This window comes from Miniopterus natalensis, chromosome 1 (genome assembly GCF_054644295.1).
Source record: "Miniopterus natalensis isolate mMinNat1 chromosome 1, mMinNat1.hap1, whole genome shotgun sequence".
Classification (NCBI taxonomy): Eukaryota; Metazoa; Chordata; class Mammalia; order Chiroptera; family Miniopteridae; genus Miniopterus; species Miniopterus natalensis.
Window position 1 is genome coordinate 51330619 of NC_142081.1, and position 21479 is coordinate 51352097.

The following is a 21479-nucleotide window of genomic DNA, read 5'->3' on the forward strand; positions in this document are numbered from 1 at the left end:
CTGTAGGAGGACATTTGGGCTCCTGGGGTTAAAGGAAAATAGAAGCACAGGATGCAGTAAATGAAGGGAGAAGGAAGTGCATCCTCTACAGCTTTCCTTTCACTGGATTTGCCCCCTTCCCTCTCCATAGACACTCGTCAGGTCTTTGAGAGCCTGGTTCAGAGTTGTTTTTGGGTGGCTTCCTGGTGTGGTCCAGAAACTCCAGGAATATGTTGAAGTGATAGCTTTGAAGAACCTTTGTTATAGATATTAATACTGCGTATTTTTCTTCCTATATTGAAGATAATAGTGGAACCATGGATCTCTTTGGAGGTGCAGATGATATTTCTTCCGGGAGTGATGGAGAAGATAAACCACCTACGCCGGGACAGCCTATTGTAAGTAAAATTACCAGTGTGCACTGGGCCCTTATTCAAGGCTAAGTAAAAAGTTTCTGAGACTATGGGTCTCTCTTACACCAAGAAGAGGAAGTTGGTAACTGAATTGGGGTATGAAAATAAAATGAACACATGACTTTCTTAGTTATGAGGGAATTTTTGGTTTTGAGGGAGAGTAGAAATAATTGCCCTGGCACATTCGTACTGTGGGATGCTTCTCAGCAATAAAAAGGATTGAACTATTGATAGATGCAACAGCTTGGATGAAGTGCCAGGCTGGATGGAAAAAAAAAGCCAATCCCAAAAGGTTACATACTGTATGATTCTACTTATGTAACATTCTTGAAATGACAAAAATTATAGAAATGAAGAAATTGGTGGTTGTTTGAGAGTAAGGAGTGACGACGGCAAGAATGAAATGGCTGTGGCTGTGAAAGGGCATCATTAGTCTTTGTGGTGTGGAGATGTTCTGTATCTGACTCTAGCAGGGTCAGTCTCCTGGTTGTGATATGCTACCATTAGGGGAAACTGGGTCAAAAAAAGAAAAAGAAAGAAGGAACTGCCCGGCCGGTGCCATGTTTTAAGAGACTAGACCTGTGATTTGTGAACCATTGATTTAAATATTTTTCTTGTTCATGACAAGCAGTGTGTGTGTGCTGTGTTGATAAGCTCTGATCTTAATTGATAGAGTGACTTCATATTGAAGTGTTGATTAATTTCACACTTCTGTTGGTGAGTACATGGAAGATAGATTATCACAAAAGAGATTTTCTTATATTGGTGCTTCTAAACTGATCTTGTTCCCCATGAGGTTTTTTGGGGCTGGGTGGGTAGGAATGGGGATGAGATTGAGGGCTGCTTTAGCCCTGATGTGATGTTTCAGTAGGCTTCTTGCCTACCTAAGTAATTAAAGTGTGGAAGTTGAGCTAGACCGTTTCTAAGATCCCATAAAACTCTGAAATTCTATGATTTCTTTTACTAGGATGAAAATGGATTACCTCAGGATCAACAGGAGGAGGAGCCAATTCCTGAGACCAGAATAGAAGTAGAAATACCCAAAGTAAACACTGATTTAGGAAATGACTTGTATTTTGTTAAACTGCCCAACTTTCTCAGTGTAGAGCCCAGGTAAGGGGATCAGTTAAAAGTGTTTCTAGATGTTGGATAGAAATATATGGAATATTGATATTTTTCTTAATTTACATGAGTTGATTAATCACATAATGGAAAACTGGTCCTGTATCTCTGAAGAAATAAATCAAGCATATTCTGTAACAGAAAAAGTATGGACTATTATATCAATAAAGGAGACTTGAATGCTTATAATTGTCTTTAGCAGTGATACTTAGTAACTAACAGACATAAGCTTTGGGTGTTTTTGACTAGTATAGCTCTGAAAACGCTGAAATTGAGAGTAGTGAAATTTGCTAGAGAAATGACAAATGTCCACTGTAGCAGCCATTGTGGTTCTAGAAAAGCTAATGGTTTCAGATAAATAGTGTTTGTAGGTATTATTCACTAATAGTGTGCAAGTTCTTGTGCGATTTAAACTTTTCTTCCCAAGAAAAATGACGTGGAAGATCATTTCAGAATAGGCATGTACTGCCTATTTCTTGAAGACTTACATAAAACTAAAGAATATTTTGAATTTTAGTCTTGCTTGCACTTTATTTCCAGCAACATGTATTAACACCAGATTTCAAGAAAGTGCAATAATTTGAATACTTTCTCAAAGTTGAATATGAAGATATTTGACTGTTATGATTTTTAATTGTATTATGATTTTTTAATATAGTGCTGTGTCTTACTAGATATCTTATTGTATAGCAGTGATAATCTTTACAAAATATGATTAATAGGTTATTTTGAAAACAATTTGTAGACCTTTTGATCCTCAATATTATGAAGATGAATTTGAAGATGAGGAAATGCTGGATGAAGAAGGTCGAACCAGGTTAAAGTTAAAGGTACCGTTTCATGCTTACTCCTTTCTTTTCTTCTTTAATAAAGTAAAACCTGGAGACACTAACATGAGACTTGAGCTTTTGAAAAGGATTTTTTTATGTTTCCTGCTTTATCAACAAATGAGTTGTATTTCTTTTCAGGTTATTTTTTAGGAAGAAAATATATAGCTTTTGCTCTGTAAATGTGTCACTTTTCTCTCACTTTTCTTGCTGTTATACTTTTGATGCTTTTAAAAAAATATTGGCTACTTCCTTCAGAATACACAGTACTATGGTTTGGTGTTTTAGAACAACTATCTCCATATGTACTGTGGGTTAAGTTGCAGCAACTTCCTGCAAGAGGAAATTCTTCAGGCTCTTTGATATATGGACAAACAAATCATATACAAAAGGAGAATTTGTTACTCATACCTAACACTTCCCTGTATGGCCTTCTATGTATTCTTCTAATTGTTCTTGTTGACTCTAAGGAGAGATTTTTTATTGTACTAAATTCCTATGAATACTTCTCTTTGATACCTTATACTGTTTGGTTACCTCTAGCCAGGGAAGGCCTCTGCCTTTAATCAAGGTGGATGTAGATTAAGCAGATGCTTTAGAGCTGAGTTGTGCCAAAGACCAAGAAGCAGTTGCACTCATTATACTAAATTTTAAATTCTTAAATCTGAAGGATTTCCTCTAAACACTTACTTTTTCAGTGTATATTATACGTGGTGGTAGAATGTTAAGAAGTCACAGTCTGGCATTCTTAGAATAAGGGGCTGAATTTTTAGAACAATTTGATTCCTTTAAGTCTGATAAATCCACAAGTACCTAAGGAACCTTGATGTAAAATAGTTTCTGTCCAAAATGCGTGGCTTCCAAAGCTTTTCAGTGATATTTCACCACTCCTCCCTCTTAATGAAAGTGCAAATCAAATGAGAAAATGGAGATAAACAGGCACCAATAACTCGCTCTAGGTGATGGAATTAATAGGTGTAATGCTTAGAGTGCTTTTTGTTCTTTGCTGCCCTTTTCCTTGCCTCTCCCCAGCTCCCATTAGCCCATCTGTTAATATTTTTCCTTGGAACATGTGTATGTGTTTTTCATGCCTGTTTTAGTGCCTCTGGCATTATTCTACTGCTTTTTGTTGTTTCCCATCACTTACATAAATTAATGTGGTAGTTCCTGATGTGTTTACTTTTTATTGATTTTTGCGTTTTCTCTTACTTTCTATCATGATGCATCAGCGAGTGCATCAATATATCTATCATATTTTCAGATCATGTAATACCAGACTCTAGTATAAGCACCAGAGTTTAGAAATAAATGTTTTCTCTAAAACCTTGGTGCTTAGAGTACAAAATGTTGGTGTATAACAGACTTTCTGTCTTTTAAAACCTTAGCATGTGATAGAGAGTAACACCGGATCCTTTGTTTCTTGACTAATATTCTTGAGACTAGTCTGGCCAATCTTAGAGGCACTTGGTGGTGTAATTAATCTTTTAATGAGCAAGGAACTGGGTACAGTTTATGTATGTACCCCTGTCTTTAGAAGTGCCTTAATGTGTCTTTCATTCCAATAGAGAAAGACCTGGCATCACCACCACCACCATCATCATTATTATTGTTATTATTACTATTAGAAGCACCTTATATAATAGAAGGCATTTTTCAGATGGCTTCTCAGTTAATGATGGTCCATATGTGTTTGTATTTTTACATGTGGCTAACCTATTCTGTATGAGAGGGAAGGGAGGAATAGTGACAGATTATTTTGTTTCCTTTATTAAGAAAAATTTAAACATACACAAATCTAGTGAGAACAGTATAAGAAACTCTCATGTTTGTAAAGTTGGACAATCTTGTTACGTCTATATCCCACCGTGCCCTATTTTGAAACAAATTTCAGAATGACATCCTATGTAATTCATGTATATTATTTGAGTTCTTTAGTCAGCCAGCCTTATAGTTGTTTATTTATTTGGTGAGGAATAAAGAAGGAAAGGGGAAATCTGGAAGGGAATGATCAGAAGCCAGTTGCAAAGACAGTCGCATCTAACAGAATGGAGATCCAGAAATTCTAAGTGGAAATGGGAGCAGCTGCTTTTAGGGTTGAGGTTGGGGAATAGGCCTAGGGAAGCACAGGCGCAGAGCTGTCAGTTTGCAGTGTTGGCTACTCCTTGCTGCCGTCTTAATAATTCACATTCTCTTTATCCTGAAGCATGCTCTTTTCTAATTCTTCACTGTCACGTTTGTGGGTTTCCAGGGTGCAGCACTGATAAACTACATGCACTTAGTGTACTGCATTTTCCCTGAAGTCCCACTGAGTTTTAATTGCAGTAACAGTGGTTTTCATTTTAGAAAACTCTTGCATGTTTTTCAGATCTGCCTGGTATTTTCCCTCCATGTAGTTAAGATAAAGCTAGACTCTAAATCTGCTCAAACCTGGGGTTTTAATTTTCATAGGGTGTTACTTTTTCCTTACCCATTACGGGGCGCCTCCTTATCTCCCAGGGCCAGTAGGCACTGTGTTTTGGTCCCACATTTACAGGGTTTTTAGCCCTGTAAGAGAACCTGCTTTCTGTAGGGAGTTGCAGTTCTAAATTGCCACCTCACAGGGCTTCAAGCCTTACCCCCTGTCCTAGCAGCTCTTACTGTGCCTTACAGCATCCCAGGGCTACTGCAGACTCAGCGTCTGCTCAGATGCTCTGCACTCAGTTCCCTCTGTGCCTCTAGCATTAGGAGCTCAGAAATTCACTTGAGCATATTTTGGTCATTGTTAAATTATTCAACATCTGAAGATTATTAAAAAAGAGGGCTTCAGCCCGGCCGGGCGTGGCTCAGCGGTTGAGCATCAACCTAGGATCCAGGAGATCGGGGTTCGATTCCCGGTCAGGGCACATGCCCATGTTGTGGGCTAGGCAGCTGATCAATGACTCTCTCATCATTGATGTTTCTATCTCTCTCTTTCCCCCTCCTTTCCTCTCTCTGAAATCAATAAAGATACGTTTTTTAAAAAAAAAAAAAGAGGGCTTCAATGTTTTGTTTTTCTGTCACTAGCTATGCATTGTTCTACATAGTTACGTGTTTCTTGAGGGAAAAACGCATAAACTACTATGGTCTAAGGCACCTTTGTTTTAAAACAGGTAGAAAATACTATACGATGGCGGATACGACGGGATGAAGAAGGAAATGAAATTAAAGAAAGCAATGCTCGGATAGTCAAGTGGACAGATGGAAGGTGAGCACAAATGCCTAAGGAGTATTGAAACACCCAGATGTGGCTAGGAGAGATCGAGTTTTGGAATAAGACCTTATTTGCGGGCCACCTCTTATTAAAGAATTTCCATTGCTTAGTCCCTGGCATTGAATAGGAAACCTGAGAGAAATAAATAGGTAGTTGAGGGTCATACAGGCTGGTGGCTGAAAATGTGAACTTACTTTTTGGCTACAGCATAATAGTTTGGAAAAGTTACAACAGCTTCCCTCCCCATCGCACCCTGCTCACTGTAAGTCAACGTTTTATCTTTTCTGTTTTTTAATAATAATCTTTGTTGATTTTTGGAGAGAGAGAAACATCAATGTGAGAGTGAAACATTGATCAGTTGCCTCCTGCATGGGCCCCGACTGGGTATCGAACCTGAAACCTGGGCGTATTCCCTGACTGGGAATCAAATTCATGACCTTTTGGTGTACAGGACGACACTCCAACCACTGAGCTGTGCTGGCCAGGGCTATAAGTTGGTATTTTAGAAAAACGACCTTTCACTGCGAAGGTAGTAGAGGCTGAGTAAATGCCACAGCGTGTTTTACTTCAAGGTAGGTTGTTTTTCACATCATGCCTTATTTACTCTCTTCTGGGTTCTGTGTAAGGAAAGAAATCAGCAGTTGAATCACATTTTAAGTGAAGTAAATGGTAGGATGAAAGCTGTATGGCTTTTCATATGTGAGGTGTTCCTTCTTTTCAGCATGTCTCTGCATCTGGGCAATGAAGTGTTTGATGTTTACAAAGCTCCACTGCAAGGAGATCACAACCATCTTTTTATAAGACAAGGCACCGGTCTCCAGGGACAAGCCGTCTTTAAAACCAAACTCACCTTCAGGTAACTGTTCTTATCAGCGGACTATTACAGTAAAGCAGGGAAATAAAGATGTTGTCCAAATGCCTGACTTCTGATTGACATAATCTCACAGTATAGTTTTCCAAAGGCCAAGATCTGGTTCTTGGCTCTCTAGGTTCAAAGGCTGTCCTATCTAGTGCACTAAAAGTTGCTGTTTCATAGGGTACCAGGTCGTGCTGACCAAACTTACAAGAGACTATTATGTAAACCAGAATGCTAGCTTATTAATTCAAGTGGTTACTGTAACTGTGAAGAGGCCTAGAATACTCACTAGTCAGTGTGTCTTGTCTTTTTAGTAAGATGGATCTGGGAGACTGGTAACTAGAGGTTGTTAGTGTGCACGCAGTCAGAGGAAGGGCGGGTGTGAGGGCTAGGGGCATCCTGTTCCGTAGGCTGCTGCACCCAGTAATATTCCAGGGGTGTATCCCCCTAGCAGCCCAGACCACTCAGGTCAGCTGGCGAGAGCTTTTCTCTTCTCTAGACTGGGTAGCCACTACGCTGAAATATTTGGGTTTTTCCTTCCTTGATTCAAAACAGATCATCCTCCTTGGGTAATGCTGTGTTTAAAGGGCACAATAATCTTGGTTATGACTTAGCTTTTTGAGAATTGTAATGGTCAAAAATACAGGCTTTGGAATCAGATAAACTTGTATTTGGGTCCCGTTTCCACTTGTGTGACCTTATGCAACTTTCTCAACCTCTCTTCGCCTCAGTTTTCTAATGTACAAAATGTAATAATTATCTCAGAGTAGCTGCAACAGTGAATTCATATAATATGTAAAACACAAGCACTGTGCCTGGCACCTAGTATTCAGTAAATGCTGCTTGAGCCTCTCCACATACCACTTTAGAGGGGGTTCGCTCTTTGTAATGCCTTTTTTGTTCCAACTTTCCATTTTTTACTTTAGTCATGAGATGAGAATGGTTCAGTGAGCCATTGAATGAAGAAAGTTCAAAATCTCCCACCTAGTATATTCAGTTTAGTGTCCCTGCCTGTTTTTTCTAGAGACTAAGAAATGGTCACTGGCCTTTTGTTTTTATGATGTTCATATGACTGGCTCACAAATGTAGATGGTAAATAATGAGACATTTTTGTTCATTTCCTGCAGACCTCACTCTACAGACAGTGCCACACATAGAAAGATGACCCTGTCACTTGCAGATAGATGTTCAAAGACACAGAAGATTAGAATCTTACCGATGGCTGGTCGTGATCCCGAATGCCAGCGCACGGAGATGATTAAGGTGTGTTTGCTAAGCTTATCCTGGGATTTTTGGTATATTAAGAATAGCACTTCCCAAAACGTTTGTTAATCATCTCTTATTGACCCACCTCCATTCCTTCCAGCTGGCATGAATAGGGTGCTGGATTCGTGTCTTAAGCTTTTACCAAATAATGGATGAATGATCATCCTAAAACAGACCTGGTGATTGAAAGAATCTGAACTTCTGCACATACTCGCAAATATAATTAAATCACTTGTGTCTGGTTTAGAATCCATGTCAAAAACCAGTGGGATTGCTAGAGCTTTAGTCTAAAATAGAATAAAAAGTAGGACAGGTTGAACTGGAGAGGGCCTAGAGCATCAGGCAAAGAAGAGGTGTGGTTTTTAAGGGCAGTTTGTGACATTCTACCTGGTTGATTTTCAAAGCTGACACAACTGTCACTTAGGCACAAATTCAGCTGTTGAGCATTGTCTCTAAACGATGGAGTGTGTGTTTGTATTCACACCATTGGCCTTTTGTGCAGCACTTGCTTTGAGAAGCTGGAGGCAGTGGTACAGCCTCGTTCTCTCCTGTCTGTCTTCTCTGACCCCTGCTAGGTCTCGGCCATTGCCCTGCCTGCTTCCTGCGAGTGCATTCCTTGGCGCAGCAGGGCACTCTGAGCTAAGACGCTCAGGCTGCCTCCAGTCTGTCTTTGTAATCTCACTGTGGGGCTCTGCTGAAAGTTTGGCCCTGAGCCTCAGCTTTTACTCCTTGTATTTTGTTCATGGAGGCAGATTAACTAAACCAGATTCAGTAGCAGTGCCTAACCCAGTGGTGTGCAGGGGCATTGCCTTTGAAGTCTGGCTTCTTGCTCCATTTCCCCACCTTTTCTCCTCAAGGGAGCTGGAGAGACCTGCAGACTCCTCTCAGTATTATTGGAAGACCCTTCTGGAGCACCCTGAGAAGTGCCCCAGGCCCTCCTCCACTTGCCCCAGCTTCCATGGAAATACACGAGGAGTCAGCTAGTTGTTCTTAGTCCTAGTCCTGCTCACCGTGATTTTTACTCTACACTCAGCACAACCACATTCTACGCAGTGAAACAATTTGCTGCATAGAATGTCTAGCAGCACAATGAGAGTTGTATGCAGTAATACAGAGCAGTTAAGTGAGGAGTTAGAGAAATGCCAGGATATCCCTGACCTGTCATATCCTGTCTCTGCCTTGTGAACGCAACAGGCAGAATGCCGGGCAGGTGGGAGGGGATGAAGGCTCTACTTTGGGGCTCAGGGACCCTGCCCTACCTGCACCTTCCCATCCTGTCGTCAGGAGCGGAGGGGCCCAGACAGGAATACCTGGGCACTGTGGAGGTTTGGTGGAGCCTGGGCGAGTCAGGTGTCTGTCTCGAGTGAACAGCAGCAGCCTCCCTCAGGCGTCCACGGGGCATGAATGGCATTGCTCAGGCTGGTCGCTGCTCTGGGCTCTGCCTGGCAACACAGGGGACGTTGTGGCTGCCAAGGCTGTGCCTGTGCCAGTTCTGATCAGATGGTGAGTGTGAGGGGCCTTCTGCCTCTTCCCCCTTGTGTGGCCTTCACACCTTAGAACTAAGCAAGGCGATCACTGTGTGTGGCAGCAGGTGTGGCTGGGCGAGACCTGGACTCTGAAGGCAGGAAATAAGTGTTACCCTGGGCCAGGCATTACATGTTCTTTACAGTAAAAATAGTTTCAAATGGGCACTAAACTAGATCTTTTTTCTTCTTCAAGTTCAGTGGTTTATTTGCTTCTCTACAGAAAGAAGAAGAACGTTTGAGGGCCTCTATTCGGAGGGAGTCTCAGCAGCGCCGAATGAGAGAGAAGCAGCACCAGCGGGGCCTGAGTGCTAGTTACCTAGAACCTGATCGCTATGACGAGGAAGAGGAAGGCGAGGAGTCCATCAGCTTGGCTGCCATTAAAAACCGGTACAAAGGGGGCATTCGAGGTGAGTTTGTGCAGAAGTTTCATTTCAAGGTTCATGAATTTATCTTTGCATTGGGCATGCTCTGAATGCCCACTCACTGGACGTTTTATTTTAGGGGTGATATAATTGAAGGTCTAATGAGCTAATTGGTGCAGAAATTATTTCAGGTGAGCTTAACAAAGTTGAAACTGCTGTCTCTCCCACTTTCAGACTTGTCCCTGAGCTTCTGCTTTTCTAGTTTGAAAGTTTGCCAATTCTGTTTGGAACTTTTCTCAACATTTTTTATTACTAATTGGGAATCAAGAAATTAAATTTTTCAGGGAATACATAGTGTTTCCTTTCAAAGTTCTTTTTTCTGCATATTTTCTTCTTTCACAAGTACCAGTAATTTAAAATGGTCAACATTTATTCAGCGCCTGCTGAATCCCAGGCAAACACTCAGACATTTTACCTGCATGCATCCTATCTGATCCTCAGAACGTTATGAACCCATTGGTGTTACTATCATGCTCTTTTTTTTAAATTGAGGTGTAACTAACATATAATAGTTCCAGGTGTACAACATAATGATTGGATATTTGTATACTTTGAGAAATGATCAGCACAATAAGTTGAGTTAGCTTCTGTCACTATACGTAGCTACAGCATTTTTTTCTTGTGATGGGAAACTTTTAAGATCTGCGCTCTCAGCAACTTTCGAATGCACTGCAGTGTTATTAACTGTAGTCACCATGCTCTATATTACATTCCCATCACTTGTTAATTTTTTAACCGGAAGTTTGTAGCTTTTGACTCCCTTCACTCATTTTGCCTTTGGCAACTACCAGTCTGTTCTCTGTGTCTATGAGTTTGGTGTGTTTTGTTTTGTTTGTTTGTTTAGATTCCACATATAAGTGAGAACACACAGTATTGTCTTTGTCTGACTTATTTCATTCAGCATAATGTCCTCAAGGTCCATTTTTGTCTTGTTCTTATTGAGGAAACTGAGACTTTGAGAAGTTGAGTAAATTTACCCAAAAGACACATAGTTGGTAAGTGGACAGTTCTTGAACCAAGGTCACCCAACTTCAGAGGCATCTATCTCAGTCACTGCACTCAAAGGTTTCCCCACAGCTGGTAACAGGATGACCTCAAAAGTAGATTGAACCTGAAGGTAGGAGACTTGGGCTGACCCGATCTTGCTCGCTCTAATCTCAGACTGCCATGTTTTGGTTCAATGACTTTTGGAAAGTTACAATACCTCCCTTCTGTTACCTAATTATGAAAAAACCACCTATTAATAATTAGTACTTACACCATGAGGTGGTTTTGAGAATTGAAGGATGTAGTACATGTAAAGGACTTCACCCAGTGCCTGGCACATAACAGGTACTAAATAAATATTACCTGAAATTGCTGTTCCTGTTTTTACCACTCCTCAGCTCTGGGAAAGTGACTTTACATCTCTGAATATTGGGTTCTGGATCTTGAAAATTAGGCTTTAATCCTCTCCAATCCTCTCCAAATTAGCTCTATTAGAGCTTTGGGAGTTACCGTACAACATAAGGTATACCATGGATGACCATGCATCCTAGTTTGTCCCTGTTGAGTGATAAATTTTAAGAACACTTTGATCTCCCCCTCTGTGACTGTCTTATAAAACCCCTCTCTCCTTTTCGTATACTGATTGCATTTGTTGTGGTGCGCTTTGCACCTTCCTTCCTACCTATGAGTTAGTTCTGAACTATAGTACAGAGAACTTGCATTTTTTTTGTTCGTGTTAATTTCCCACAGAAAAGACCAATTGTGGAAATAACTACATAAAAATATAAGCCCTGGCCGGTTTGGCTCAGTGTTTAGAGCATCGGCCCTTGGACGGAAGGGTCCCAGGTTCAATTCTAGCCAAGGGCATGTACCTCGGTTGTAGCCTCATCCCTGGCCCCGGTCAGGGCATGTGTAGCCAATCGGTGTTTCTGTCTCTCTCTCTCTCCCTCCCTTCCACTCTCTCTGAAAAGCAATGGAAAAAATATCCTCAGGTGAGGATTAAAAGCAAACAAACAAAAAACCCCGAAATAAACACAAAAAATTGAGGATGCTTTTAGGGAAAGTATGTAATATTCAATTCACCAGAGACTTAAAACCTAACAGGCCAGCTCATTAGCGTTCAGTTCTGTCCAGTAGTCAGATATTCAGGGAGGGTGGCGAGGGAAGGCTTTGGGCTCTGAGGCGAGGGGCTGGTCTGCAGCAGGCTGCTGTTATTCCCCCCGAGTTCCCTGTGCTGGGGCATCAGAGAAGATCACCACTCATCTATACCTCCTTTTGAAATGTCTACCTTGTGACAAAAGGTCTCTACAGGGCTAGGAAACCACCTCTCGATTTTATCTTCAAAGCTTATTTTGGAATTAACTGTTATTCCCCATGAAAGAATGGCTCGGGCTTTAATAGCTCATTTTGGAGGAGTAGTGGTGCCTGTTTTTTTAACCACCTTGCACATAGCCTCTTTAATATTTAAAGTGGTCACATGAACCACTCTTGTATTTTGAGAGGGTAGGTGCTTCATTGCAACATATCTAAACTTATATCTGTTTATAAGTCAAAACATTTTAAATGACTGTTTCCTCTGGAAGAATGTACAGAAGGAACTAAAGATACTCATCAGAAGAAAAATCCAGGAATGGACACTGCTTTGAAAGTCACTCACACCTTATTCCTTTGCTTTCAGAGGAACGAGCCAGAATCTATTCGTCAGACAGTGATGAAGGGTCAGAAGAAGATAAGGCTCAAAGATTACTCAAAGCAAAGAAACTCACCAGTGATGAGGTAAAACCAAATTTATTCTAAGGATTTACTCCATACCCACAGGTCAGGTCCCGGAATGAAGATGAGCTCACAGCCCAGGAGCATAACAGATGTCTGCACACTTCACTGAAACTCAGTGAGACAAGCGTAGTAACAGGACTAGGAGTGGCGCAGGGGAGGGCCTGACACCTATTTGGATGGGTGTTGCAAGGCTGCTCAGAGAAGGAGGTCTTTACTAGGTGTTGAGGAAAGGGTGTTAGCTTGCTGGGCATAGGGGTCAGGGTAGGCATGCCAGGTGGATGGAAAGGCCTGGGAGAAAAACCACATGGCCCTGAGATGCCAAGGCTGGACTAGAGAACTAGAAATCATTCATTGTGGGTAGGTCAGGGGGGTATCCCTTTTTCTTTTTTTCTTTGTATTTCTGATTTTTTTTAAGTTATGGAAATGATTCTGATAGTAGGAAAAATGGATTTTTTTTTTATTTAGATGAAATAGTATTTAAAATAATACCAAGTAATTCAGGAAAGTAAAGTTACAATTGTTACTGAAAAAAATTATTTCAAAGTAATTTAACTTAAATTCTTAACAGTACCCTTTTTAAATTATAAGAGTACAGGTACTAAGAAATTTGAAATCTTTTTTTGAGATATAATTGACATACAAATATCAGTTTCAGATGTACAACGTAATGATTCGATTGGTGTGTGTACAGTGGTCCCTCAGTTTTCTAATGTAATCCGTTCTGGAAGACCATTCGAGTTCTGAAACATTCGAAAACCGAGGGATCCACAGCTGACAGCTAGGCCTCAGGATCTTGCCCTCAGTGGAAGCTGTGTGGCATGTTCGACTTCCGAGGTGTGTTTGAAAACCAAAGCACTTACTTCTGGGTTTACGGTGTTCTTAAACTGAAATGTTCGTCAACGGAGACATTTGAAAACTGAGGTACCACTGAAATAAGTTTAGTTAACATCCATCACCTCACATAGTTGTAAATTTTTTTCTTACAGTGACAAATTTAAAGATCTCTTTTAGCAGCTTTCAAATATACAGTACGGTGTTACTAACTCTACTTACCATTACATCTCCAAGACTTATTTACGTTATTTAAGTCTGTTTAGATTTTTTTAAAAATCTGGTGTTCTTGAATTATACTGTGATATCTGTTTTGTCTTTCTTTGTACTTTTGTGATTGGGATTCATTAGAATTCTAAATCTGTAGATTGGTATCTTTTCATTAGTTTTACGAGTTTCTCAGCCATTAATTCTTCAGATATTACTTCTGTACCGTTTTTTTCTCTCTTTTACGTAGCCGAGTAGATGCATCTAATTCCTTCTCTACCCTCCATGACTCTCAAACTGCCTTTCATAGTTTTATGTGTTTGTCTCTCTGCATTCTGGGATATTTTTTCAGACTCTACTTCTAATTCACTGCTTTTTTCTTCAGCTCTGTCTTACATGTTGTAAATACCTTTCACTGAGTTTTTACTTTTTCATTTTCATCACTAGAGATTTAGTTTTTTTGTTTTCAAATGTTATTTTAAAAACTGCTCCTAACTCATATTTTCTGTTTCTTCTTTTTATGCCTTTAAATATTTTAAACTTATTTATATGAGCTCTTATTCTGTTTCCAGTACCTGAAATCTTTAAATGTGTGATTATAATGCCTATTACAACATTGATGCGCTGCCATAGGAACTTAATTCTTGTTTATATCAGTTAACCTATGGTAAAATTGGTTTCTTTATACCTCCTTTCACTTAAAGTTGCAGAACCGGTTGGCATTAAGTGAGGACTTACTGTACTTCTGCTGGCTCTATTTCATGATGACTGATTTCTCTATGTATTTGTGATTAAAGTATTTACTTAGCTCACATCAGTGGAAATGTTTGAGGCCCAGGTTGATGGATTCCTGCCAGGTGCCTTGGATAGCAGCTGCTTGGGCCCACTTTAAATTATATTCTGGGAATAAAGTTTTTTAGATTACCTGGAAGTATGATTTCTGACTTATAGTTATGAATTTTCCTAGAATTTTTTTTAATCCCCTGCTAATTAGTTTTGATGTTTGAGTTTAGAAATTATTCTTTAGTCCTTAAGTCAGGGGCTGGCAAGTTACCTGCCACTTCTCTACTCTGGCTTATTTGACTGTATTGAGTAGTTGCAATAGAACCGTGTATTTTGCAAAAGCTAAGACATTTATTACCTGGCCCCTGTTTCACAGAAAGGTTCACCATTACACTAAAGATGAGTACTTGGGGCCTGCTATTAATCTGCTCACTTGGCCTTTGTCTCCTATCCTCAGCACCCTGCGAGGCAGCAAAACCAAAGCTCAAGTTCACAGTTTGGTAAATGTCCTCAGGGAGAGAGCCTGCTTTCGTGTACTACTTCTCTCTGTGGGGTCCTGCTTTCACTTCATTTTTGGCCTCTGATTATACTTTATTTTCTTTCCATCACATTGATTTGTTTATATTTTCCCATCACTATTAGTTATTTTCAGTGGGAGTGTTATTCAAAAGATTGTTCTGTCATCCAGGAAATAGATGTGTGTTCCTGTTACCCATGATGTTAATACATTTTGATCATTTTGGCCTTCTGTGAACTGAGCTGCTGTGTGCTCTTTTCTCATGTGAAGCAGAATTTCGTTCTTGCATTATTGTTTGTTAATCACAAGACTTAATATTTCTCAGTCATTGTTAGAAGTGGCATGCTACGGAAGATAACTAAACACAAATTGTAAAATTATTCTGCAGCATATTTGTTTTAAGTGATATAGGAACCATCTTGATGCGTTTACAGTGTGTTGAACTGTTGGCAAATGGGAATCCTCATTTGAGCAGATGCTATTTTATTTCTTGGCAAGCAGAGAGTGAATGAAAATTGAGAAGTGCCGTGGGATTTCTCTTTATTCCTGGTTTCTCAGGGAGGAGATTTTAACATGTGATCCATCAAGTAGCCTTGTTTGAGGCTGGGCAATTACAAACCTCTATTTGCCCTACTTGCAAATGCCTCTGTGAGTGCCTTCTCACTGTCTGTCTTAGGAACTACCCTCTAATTCCTCACCCAAATACTCTGTTAGGTCTCCCTGTACTCTCCCCTTCCTCCTTCTTGACAACAAAGGTTTTACTTCTGCCTGGACCTCCCAACTTCTGCACTGTGTCCTCATGTTGCTCCAGTTCAAGTCTCGGCCGAGGGTTACAGTGGGAAAGAGTAAGAAAGAAGTCCTACCTGCTTTAAGCCCCCCTCCAATAGTTGACATGAAATCCCGCCTAAAAGTACCATGAGCCTGGTCATGTCTGTGGGATACAGGGGAGTTTTCAGAGCTTAATTTCCGATACCAGGGAACCAGCAGCATCACCCATCAGAGCACTCCTTGATGTATGGAGCAAAGGGCATGAGTCTAGATTAGAATGAACTGGATTATTGAATCTTGGGGCTACCCTTTAAGTTCCCTCACGTTTCTGAGTCTGTTTCCTCACCTATTCAGTGGGAGATGCTTGCTGCCTTGTAAAGTTGTTGTGTTACAGTAAATATCAGATAAAGTGGCTAGCACAGTGACATGTCATAGCTGAACAGAAAATGCTAGTTTCCCTTCCCAACAGGGTCTAAGTTACAAGAGGAGAAAAGTACAGCTGCTGATCCTCCCTTATTTTTGTAAGCAGTAAAAACTTTAGAAAACCTAGGTTACTTCAGAGTTAGAAAAATGAGTAGGAGGAGAAACTGTGGGAGAGGGCAAGACCTGTGAGGAAGCACGAAAACAATGGAAAGGAAAGGGATCGTGGCCAGTGCTCAGCTGTCTGCATCTTTATAGCTTGTGTATAATTACTTGGTATAGTTGTCATTTTTTAATGCCTTTAGCACTTGTAGATTTGGAAACTGGTCATGACCTTGACCACTGTTTTTATTCATCTGGTGAATGTTCTTTTTAAAATAGTTATTTTATTTTGAATTTTCATAGTGTCATTCATCTCAATGCTACTTTTGATAAACCTTTCTAGAAATATTCTCTATTGATGTTTAGATTTTAAAATGTTTTATCTGTTTAGGAAGGTGAACCTTCTGGAAAGAGAAAGGCAGATGATGATGATAAAGCAAATAAAAAGCATAAGAAGTACGTGATCAGTGATGAAGAGGAAGAAGATGATGATTGAAGTACAAAATGTGAAAACATTTTATATATTTTATTGTACAGTTGTTTTATAAATATGATGTATACATGAGTTATTTTGATTGAAATGAATTGATTTGCTTTTCTGTAATTTTAATTGTAATAAAAAAAATTTTTAAAACAAGTCTCTATTCAAGAAATCGCTTTTTCCCAAAGCGAGTTGATTATGTTAATACTGAGTCTCAGATTTTATTTTTTATTTTTATTTATGTATTTATTTATTTTTTGAGTCTTAGGTTTTAGTGCATTCCTGCTGCTCTGATGCACCCCCTCCCATGCCCCACACAGAAGCCTCCTGGGCAGGGCCAGGTGGGGCTAGCAAGGCATTCTTCTGGGGTACGGAGTTTAAAGGAGCATAAAAATGTCCGTAATTGTATTAGTTTGCTAGGGCTGCTGTAACAAAGTACCACAAATTTGGGTGGCTTAAAACCATTGAAATGTATTCTCTCTCAGTTCTGAAGCCTAGAATCCCCAAATCAGGTTGTCCACAGGGCCATGCTTTCTCTGAAGACGCCAGGGAAAAATCCTTCCTTGCCTTGTCCTAACTTATGGGGACTCCCAGCTATCCTTGGCTTGTGGCAACGTAACTCCAGTCTCAGCCTCTGTCTTCACATGACTTATTTCCCTGTGTGTCTGCTGTGTGTCTCTGTGTATCTGCAGACCTTCCTCTCCCAGATGGACACCAATCTGGGTTTTAGAGCCAACCCTAATCCAGTGTAACCTCATCCTAACCAATTACATCTCTAAGACCCTATTGCAAAATAAAGGCACATTCTGAGGTTCTGGGTGGATATGAATCTTGGGGATCCCTACTGCAGTAATCAAGATTAATAATGTAATGCAGCATTTTAAAAAATTAACCTCAAACCCATGATGAACAAAATGTCAACATTTTGCATAAAGACAGGACCTGCTCTTTCTCCACTGTCGTCGTGTATGTGGTTGACTCTTGCCATGTCTTCTCACAAGACTTCCAGGATCAAGCAGTTCCTGGCTAGGAAACAGAAGCAGAATTGGCCCATTCCCCAGTGGATTTGGATGAAAATTGGTAGTAAAATCAGGTATGACATGACATGAGAAGAACCAAGCTGAGTCTATAAGGAATTGCACATGAGGTAGCTCATATATTTATGCTGTGTCTGGGTTTATGCTGAAAAGATCACTGTTATCTGGACAGTTGGGCCTGTTTTATTGGGAAATTATTGGAAGAATGATTTTTTCTCTTTGTTAATATGTTTCTGCACTAGTAATAAATATGTGAGACCTTTAAAAAAACACGGGATGTGATGGCTGGTATTAGAGTAAGGCAAGTGAGAATTGCTGGTTAGATTGTCTCTTTAAAATTCTCTTTTTTTTGTTTGTTTGTTTGTTTTGCATGGAGTTTAAGAAATATGCAATATTATTTTCTTGGTCACTGAGACTTTGGCATCCCTTCCATTTCTCACCCAAGGTGAGTATCTCACTTGTCACATCCTGGTCCTGGCCCTGCTCACCACACATTGGCTGAGTCCCAAAGGTGAGTACCTCAGGGAGTGAGCCAGGCGAAAGCTGTATTACCTTTTCTTGGTATTTTCTTTTATGACTAGCATCACAGGTCACCACCTTCTGTTGAAATCCACCACATTCTGTTCATTAGAAGTGAGTCAATGATGCGAACCCATATTCAAAGGGTGGGAAGTTGGGCACCTATTAACGGTAGGAATAGCAAAGAATTCACAGGTATGTTTTAAATCCACCCTCCACACTTATTTGTCTTTGGTGCTCTCCCACATACACTAGTCTTTCCCTTGTGAGTGGACTGTACCCTACTTCTTTCCTAGTGCTTTTAGTACAATCTGGGTGTAGTGGCTGTGGGAAGCCTATCTGGTTACAGAGAAAGAAAAGCGACCGAGAAGGAGGTTCCGAATCACTATTGTGTCACTCTCCTAACTCGGAAACCTTCAGTCCCTTTGCTGTTTTTTGGCTTATCAAGTTGAAACTCCTCTTGTGCTTTTAAGAGCCTTCATTCTGACTCTCCCTTCCAAGGCAACATCGTTTTATATTTTTTAAGGAAAAGATTAATGCTTTAATGTTGTTTAATTATAAGAATGATTTTTTAATGGGGAAAAACACCTACACAATAGCCTGTTACAGTGTGAATAAGAAAATTAGTTTCTGTTTCAAGACTTAACTTTTACAGATTTGTGAATGAGTTTGTGACAATTGAATTTTTAAATGCATATTCATTTTCAGTATAGGTAGATTTGTAAATTTTCACTTTGTTTATCAAAGAACACTTAATTTCAAAAAATTCTCATAAAGCATCAGATACTCATTCTTAGGAAGTCGTTACACATAAGGATATGTTGACAGATTCATAAAATCTCATTTTACAATAAATTCCAGAAATTTCAACTCTCCCCTCCCTCTGGATTAATTCTAGCAGTTTTCAAATATCTCTACAATTTAAACACACTTAAAAACTAATCACATAGATAGCAGAATTGAAATAAGTGAAAGTTCTATTTCTTCACCTTCATCATTGTGCTACTTACTGTTTAAACGTGGAAATGCATAGTCCTTCATGAGTGGAAAATATGAGCTGCACCCAAAATGAGCTTGAATCATTCTGAACTGTTGCAAAACTACTCTAAACAAACACACATGACTGAGTCCCCGGGTGTTGGGAGATTGATTGTATCATCAGAGTTCCCCAAAGTAACTTTGATGTATATATAATTTTTATTTGAAGATAAGTCACATGTGCTAATTTGAATAACACATATAATTAAAACAACATTCAACTGTAATTGCAGCAAGTGTAAAATTAGAGCAACTAAATTTTGTTTCGGGAAAGAACATTTTATCATTGATGTTATTTAGAATTGCTGACTACCTTTATTGAACAATTCCAAAGTAGACCAGTCTCCCTCCTGCCCTGTTCTTGACACCCCACTGTTAGGGGACAACTTTTCTTATGGGTGTCTCATATTTCTGATTGCTTTGTGAACTGAGGCACTGACTGCCTTTGCTCTAGACGACAACATAGAACATAGTTTTCGTATTTTCTTTCTTCCCTTTTATTTTTTTTAAATTAGTAGGCACTTGGGTGTCAGTTATTAAGCTCTTGCCTCTTCTCTCCAAACCCACCCTTTTCTGCCAAGCTTAGCGATACTGGGGCCAATCACGGTTCGGCTTGGCCAGCAGCCCCGCTAGGGGGCGCTACAGAGAGCCTGGAAGCCTGGATAGGAGAGAGGGTTGCTTCTTCCTGTTTGTTTATGGTACTTTCTGGGGGCTTCCTGTTGCCTGGCAGTTCCCTGAGGAGCCAACACTTCTTCCCTCAGCAGCTCAGTCTGGTTTGCAGCTTTGCCAACACTCAGAGAAACAGCTTTGCTGTGCTCCCCTGAGAGACGTCAGTAGCAGCTGGACACTTCCTGAGGTAAATTTGCAGTTCCAGGGCGCCCTTTCTATAAGTTAATAACTTCACCTCTGTTCCCTCATCCTGACGGATGGAAGTTGCTCTCTGAATTTGCTACTTCTGCACTCCCTTAGACTTATCTTTTTATACTTTTTGTAACTTAATTAACAACTTTAAACCTAATTGTAATTTTTTTTATTAAATTCCATCTGTATGGACAACTGGTACGTTTTCCGACCTGAGGAAACAAATCCTCAAAGATGAGATTTGGAGATTGGTTTGGGTTGGAGCGCAGGTATGGGCTCCTCACAGAGGGGAAGCAGGGTGCTGGTTGTCAGATCACCCCCTTGGCTGAGGGCTCAGGTGGCTGCCACCCTTGTTGGCAGTGATGACGATAAGGACTGCTGTATGGGGTGGGTACTTCCAAGTGCCCCCGAGCACTTACAGGAACAAAATCACAAGCTTAGGCCTTTTTATTTTTAATTTTTTTAAATCCTCTCCTGAGGACATGCTTAGAGAGGGAGAAACATCCATATGAGAAACACCCAGATGAGAGAGAAACACTGATCGGCTGCCTCCTGCATGCTCCCCACTGGGGATGGAGCCCACAACCTGGGCATGTGCCCTGACTGGGAACTGCACCAGCAGCCTCTCTGTGCATGGGATGGTTGGTGCTCAGCCAACTGAGCCACACCAGCCAGGGTGGGACGGGTACTTCTAAGGGCCCCAGAGCACTTACAGAAACAAAATCACAAGTGTAGGTCTTTTTAAAATTTTTTTATTATTACTTTTTAATTCTTACCCGAGGGAATGCTTAAAGAGAGGAAGAGAGAGAGAAACATTGATCGGTTGCTTACATGCCCCAACCGGGGATCAAACCCGAAACCCATGTACGTACCCTGGCTGGGAATAGAATAGGCAACCTTGCTGTGCACAGGACGATGCCCAACCAACTGAGCCACTCCTGCCGGGCACCAGCTTAGTTCTTCTAAATGTTCAGCTGAAGTCATGGTCAGAGAACCCGTGAGCTTTGGTGACTGCCCAAAAGGAATCTCATATTTACAGTCAGAGGGCTAAGGTAGCTGAAAATCAAACAGCATTTAATCGTGTGGTTGCGGAATTACCAGGCCAGTTGAATTCACAGCCTATTCAAGTCTTTTGTAGGAAGGGCATTTGATTGAGAAAGAAACTAGGAATGGGGAAATCTGGACTCAGACGAAGCTGAAAACTCCAAATTTCCTGGTCATTCTGAGCCTCCCTGCCTGTGAGAAGCAGCTTGCCTCCCTGTGCCTCAGGAAACTAGTATTTTCCTGTTTGAAAACGCTGTAATAACATCACCAGGGGCAGTTTCCATTCTCAAGACTCATCCAACAGTGCTGTCTGACCCACTTGTTACCAGTAGACCCATCACTAGGATTTCATCACACTCTGGCAATGAAAGTACAAATTGACTAGAAGAAATAGCTTGTACAAAAAAATTACAAGATTTTGCTAATAGATACAGGTAGAAGCCTGGAGAATATGTGTGGAAGTGGATT

General features: G+C 40.4%; 1 protein-coding gene across 1 annotated transcript in view; it reads left to right on the forward strand.

The window, feature by feature from the left end:
* The window catches only part of LEO1 (LEO1 component of Paf1/RNA polymerase II complex), a 33182-nt gene extending 15386 nt beyond the window's left edge, over positions 1-17796 (forward strand). The window contains exons 4-12 of the mRNA XM_087821407.1: positions 283-377; positions 1360-1505; positions 2260-2344; positions 5470-5564; positions 6292-6426; positions 7554-7689; positions 9439-9625; positions 12306-12403; positions 16423-17796. Coding sequence (XP_087677533.1) covers positions 283-377; positions 1360-1505; positions 2260-2344; positions 5470-5564; positions 6292-6426; positions 7554-7689; positions 9439-9625; positions 12306-12403; positions 16423-16527 — 1082 coding nt within the window. The 3' untranslated portion in view covers positions 16528-17796. The remainder of the gene's footprint in view (positions 1-282; positions 378-1359; positions 1506-2259; positions 2345-5469; positions 5565-6291; positions 6427-7553; positions 7690-9438; positions 9626-12305; positions 12404-16422) is intronic.
* The last annotated feature ends 3683 nt before the right edge of the window (positions 17797-21479 follow it).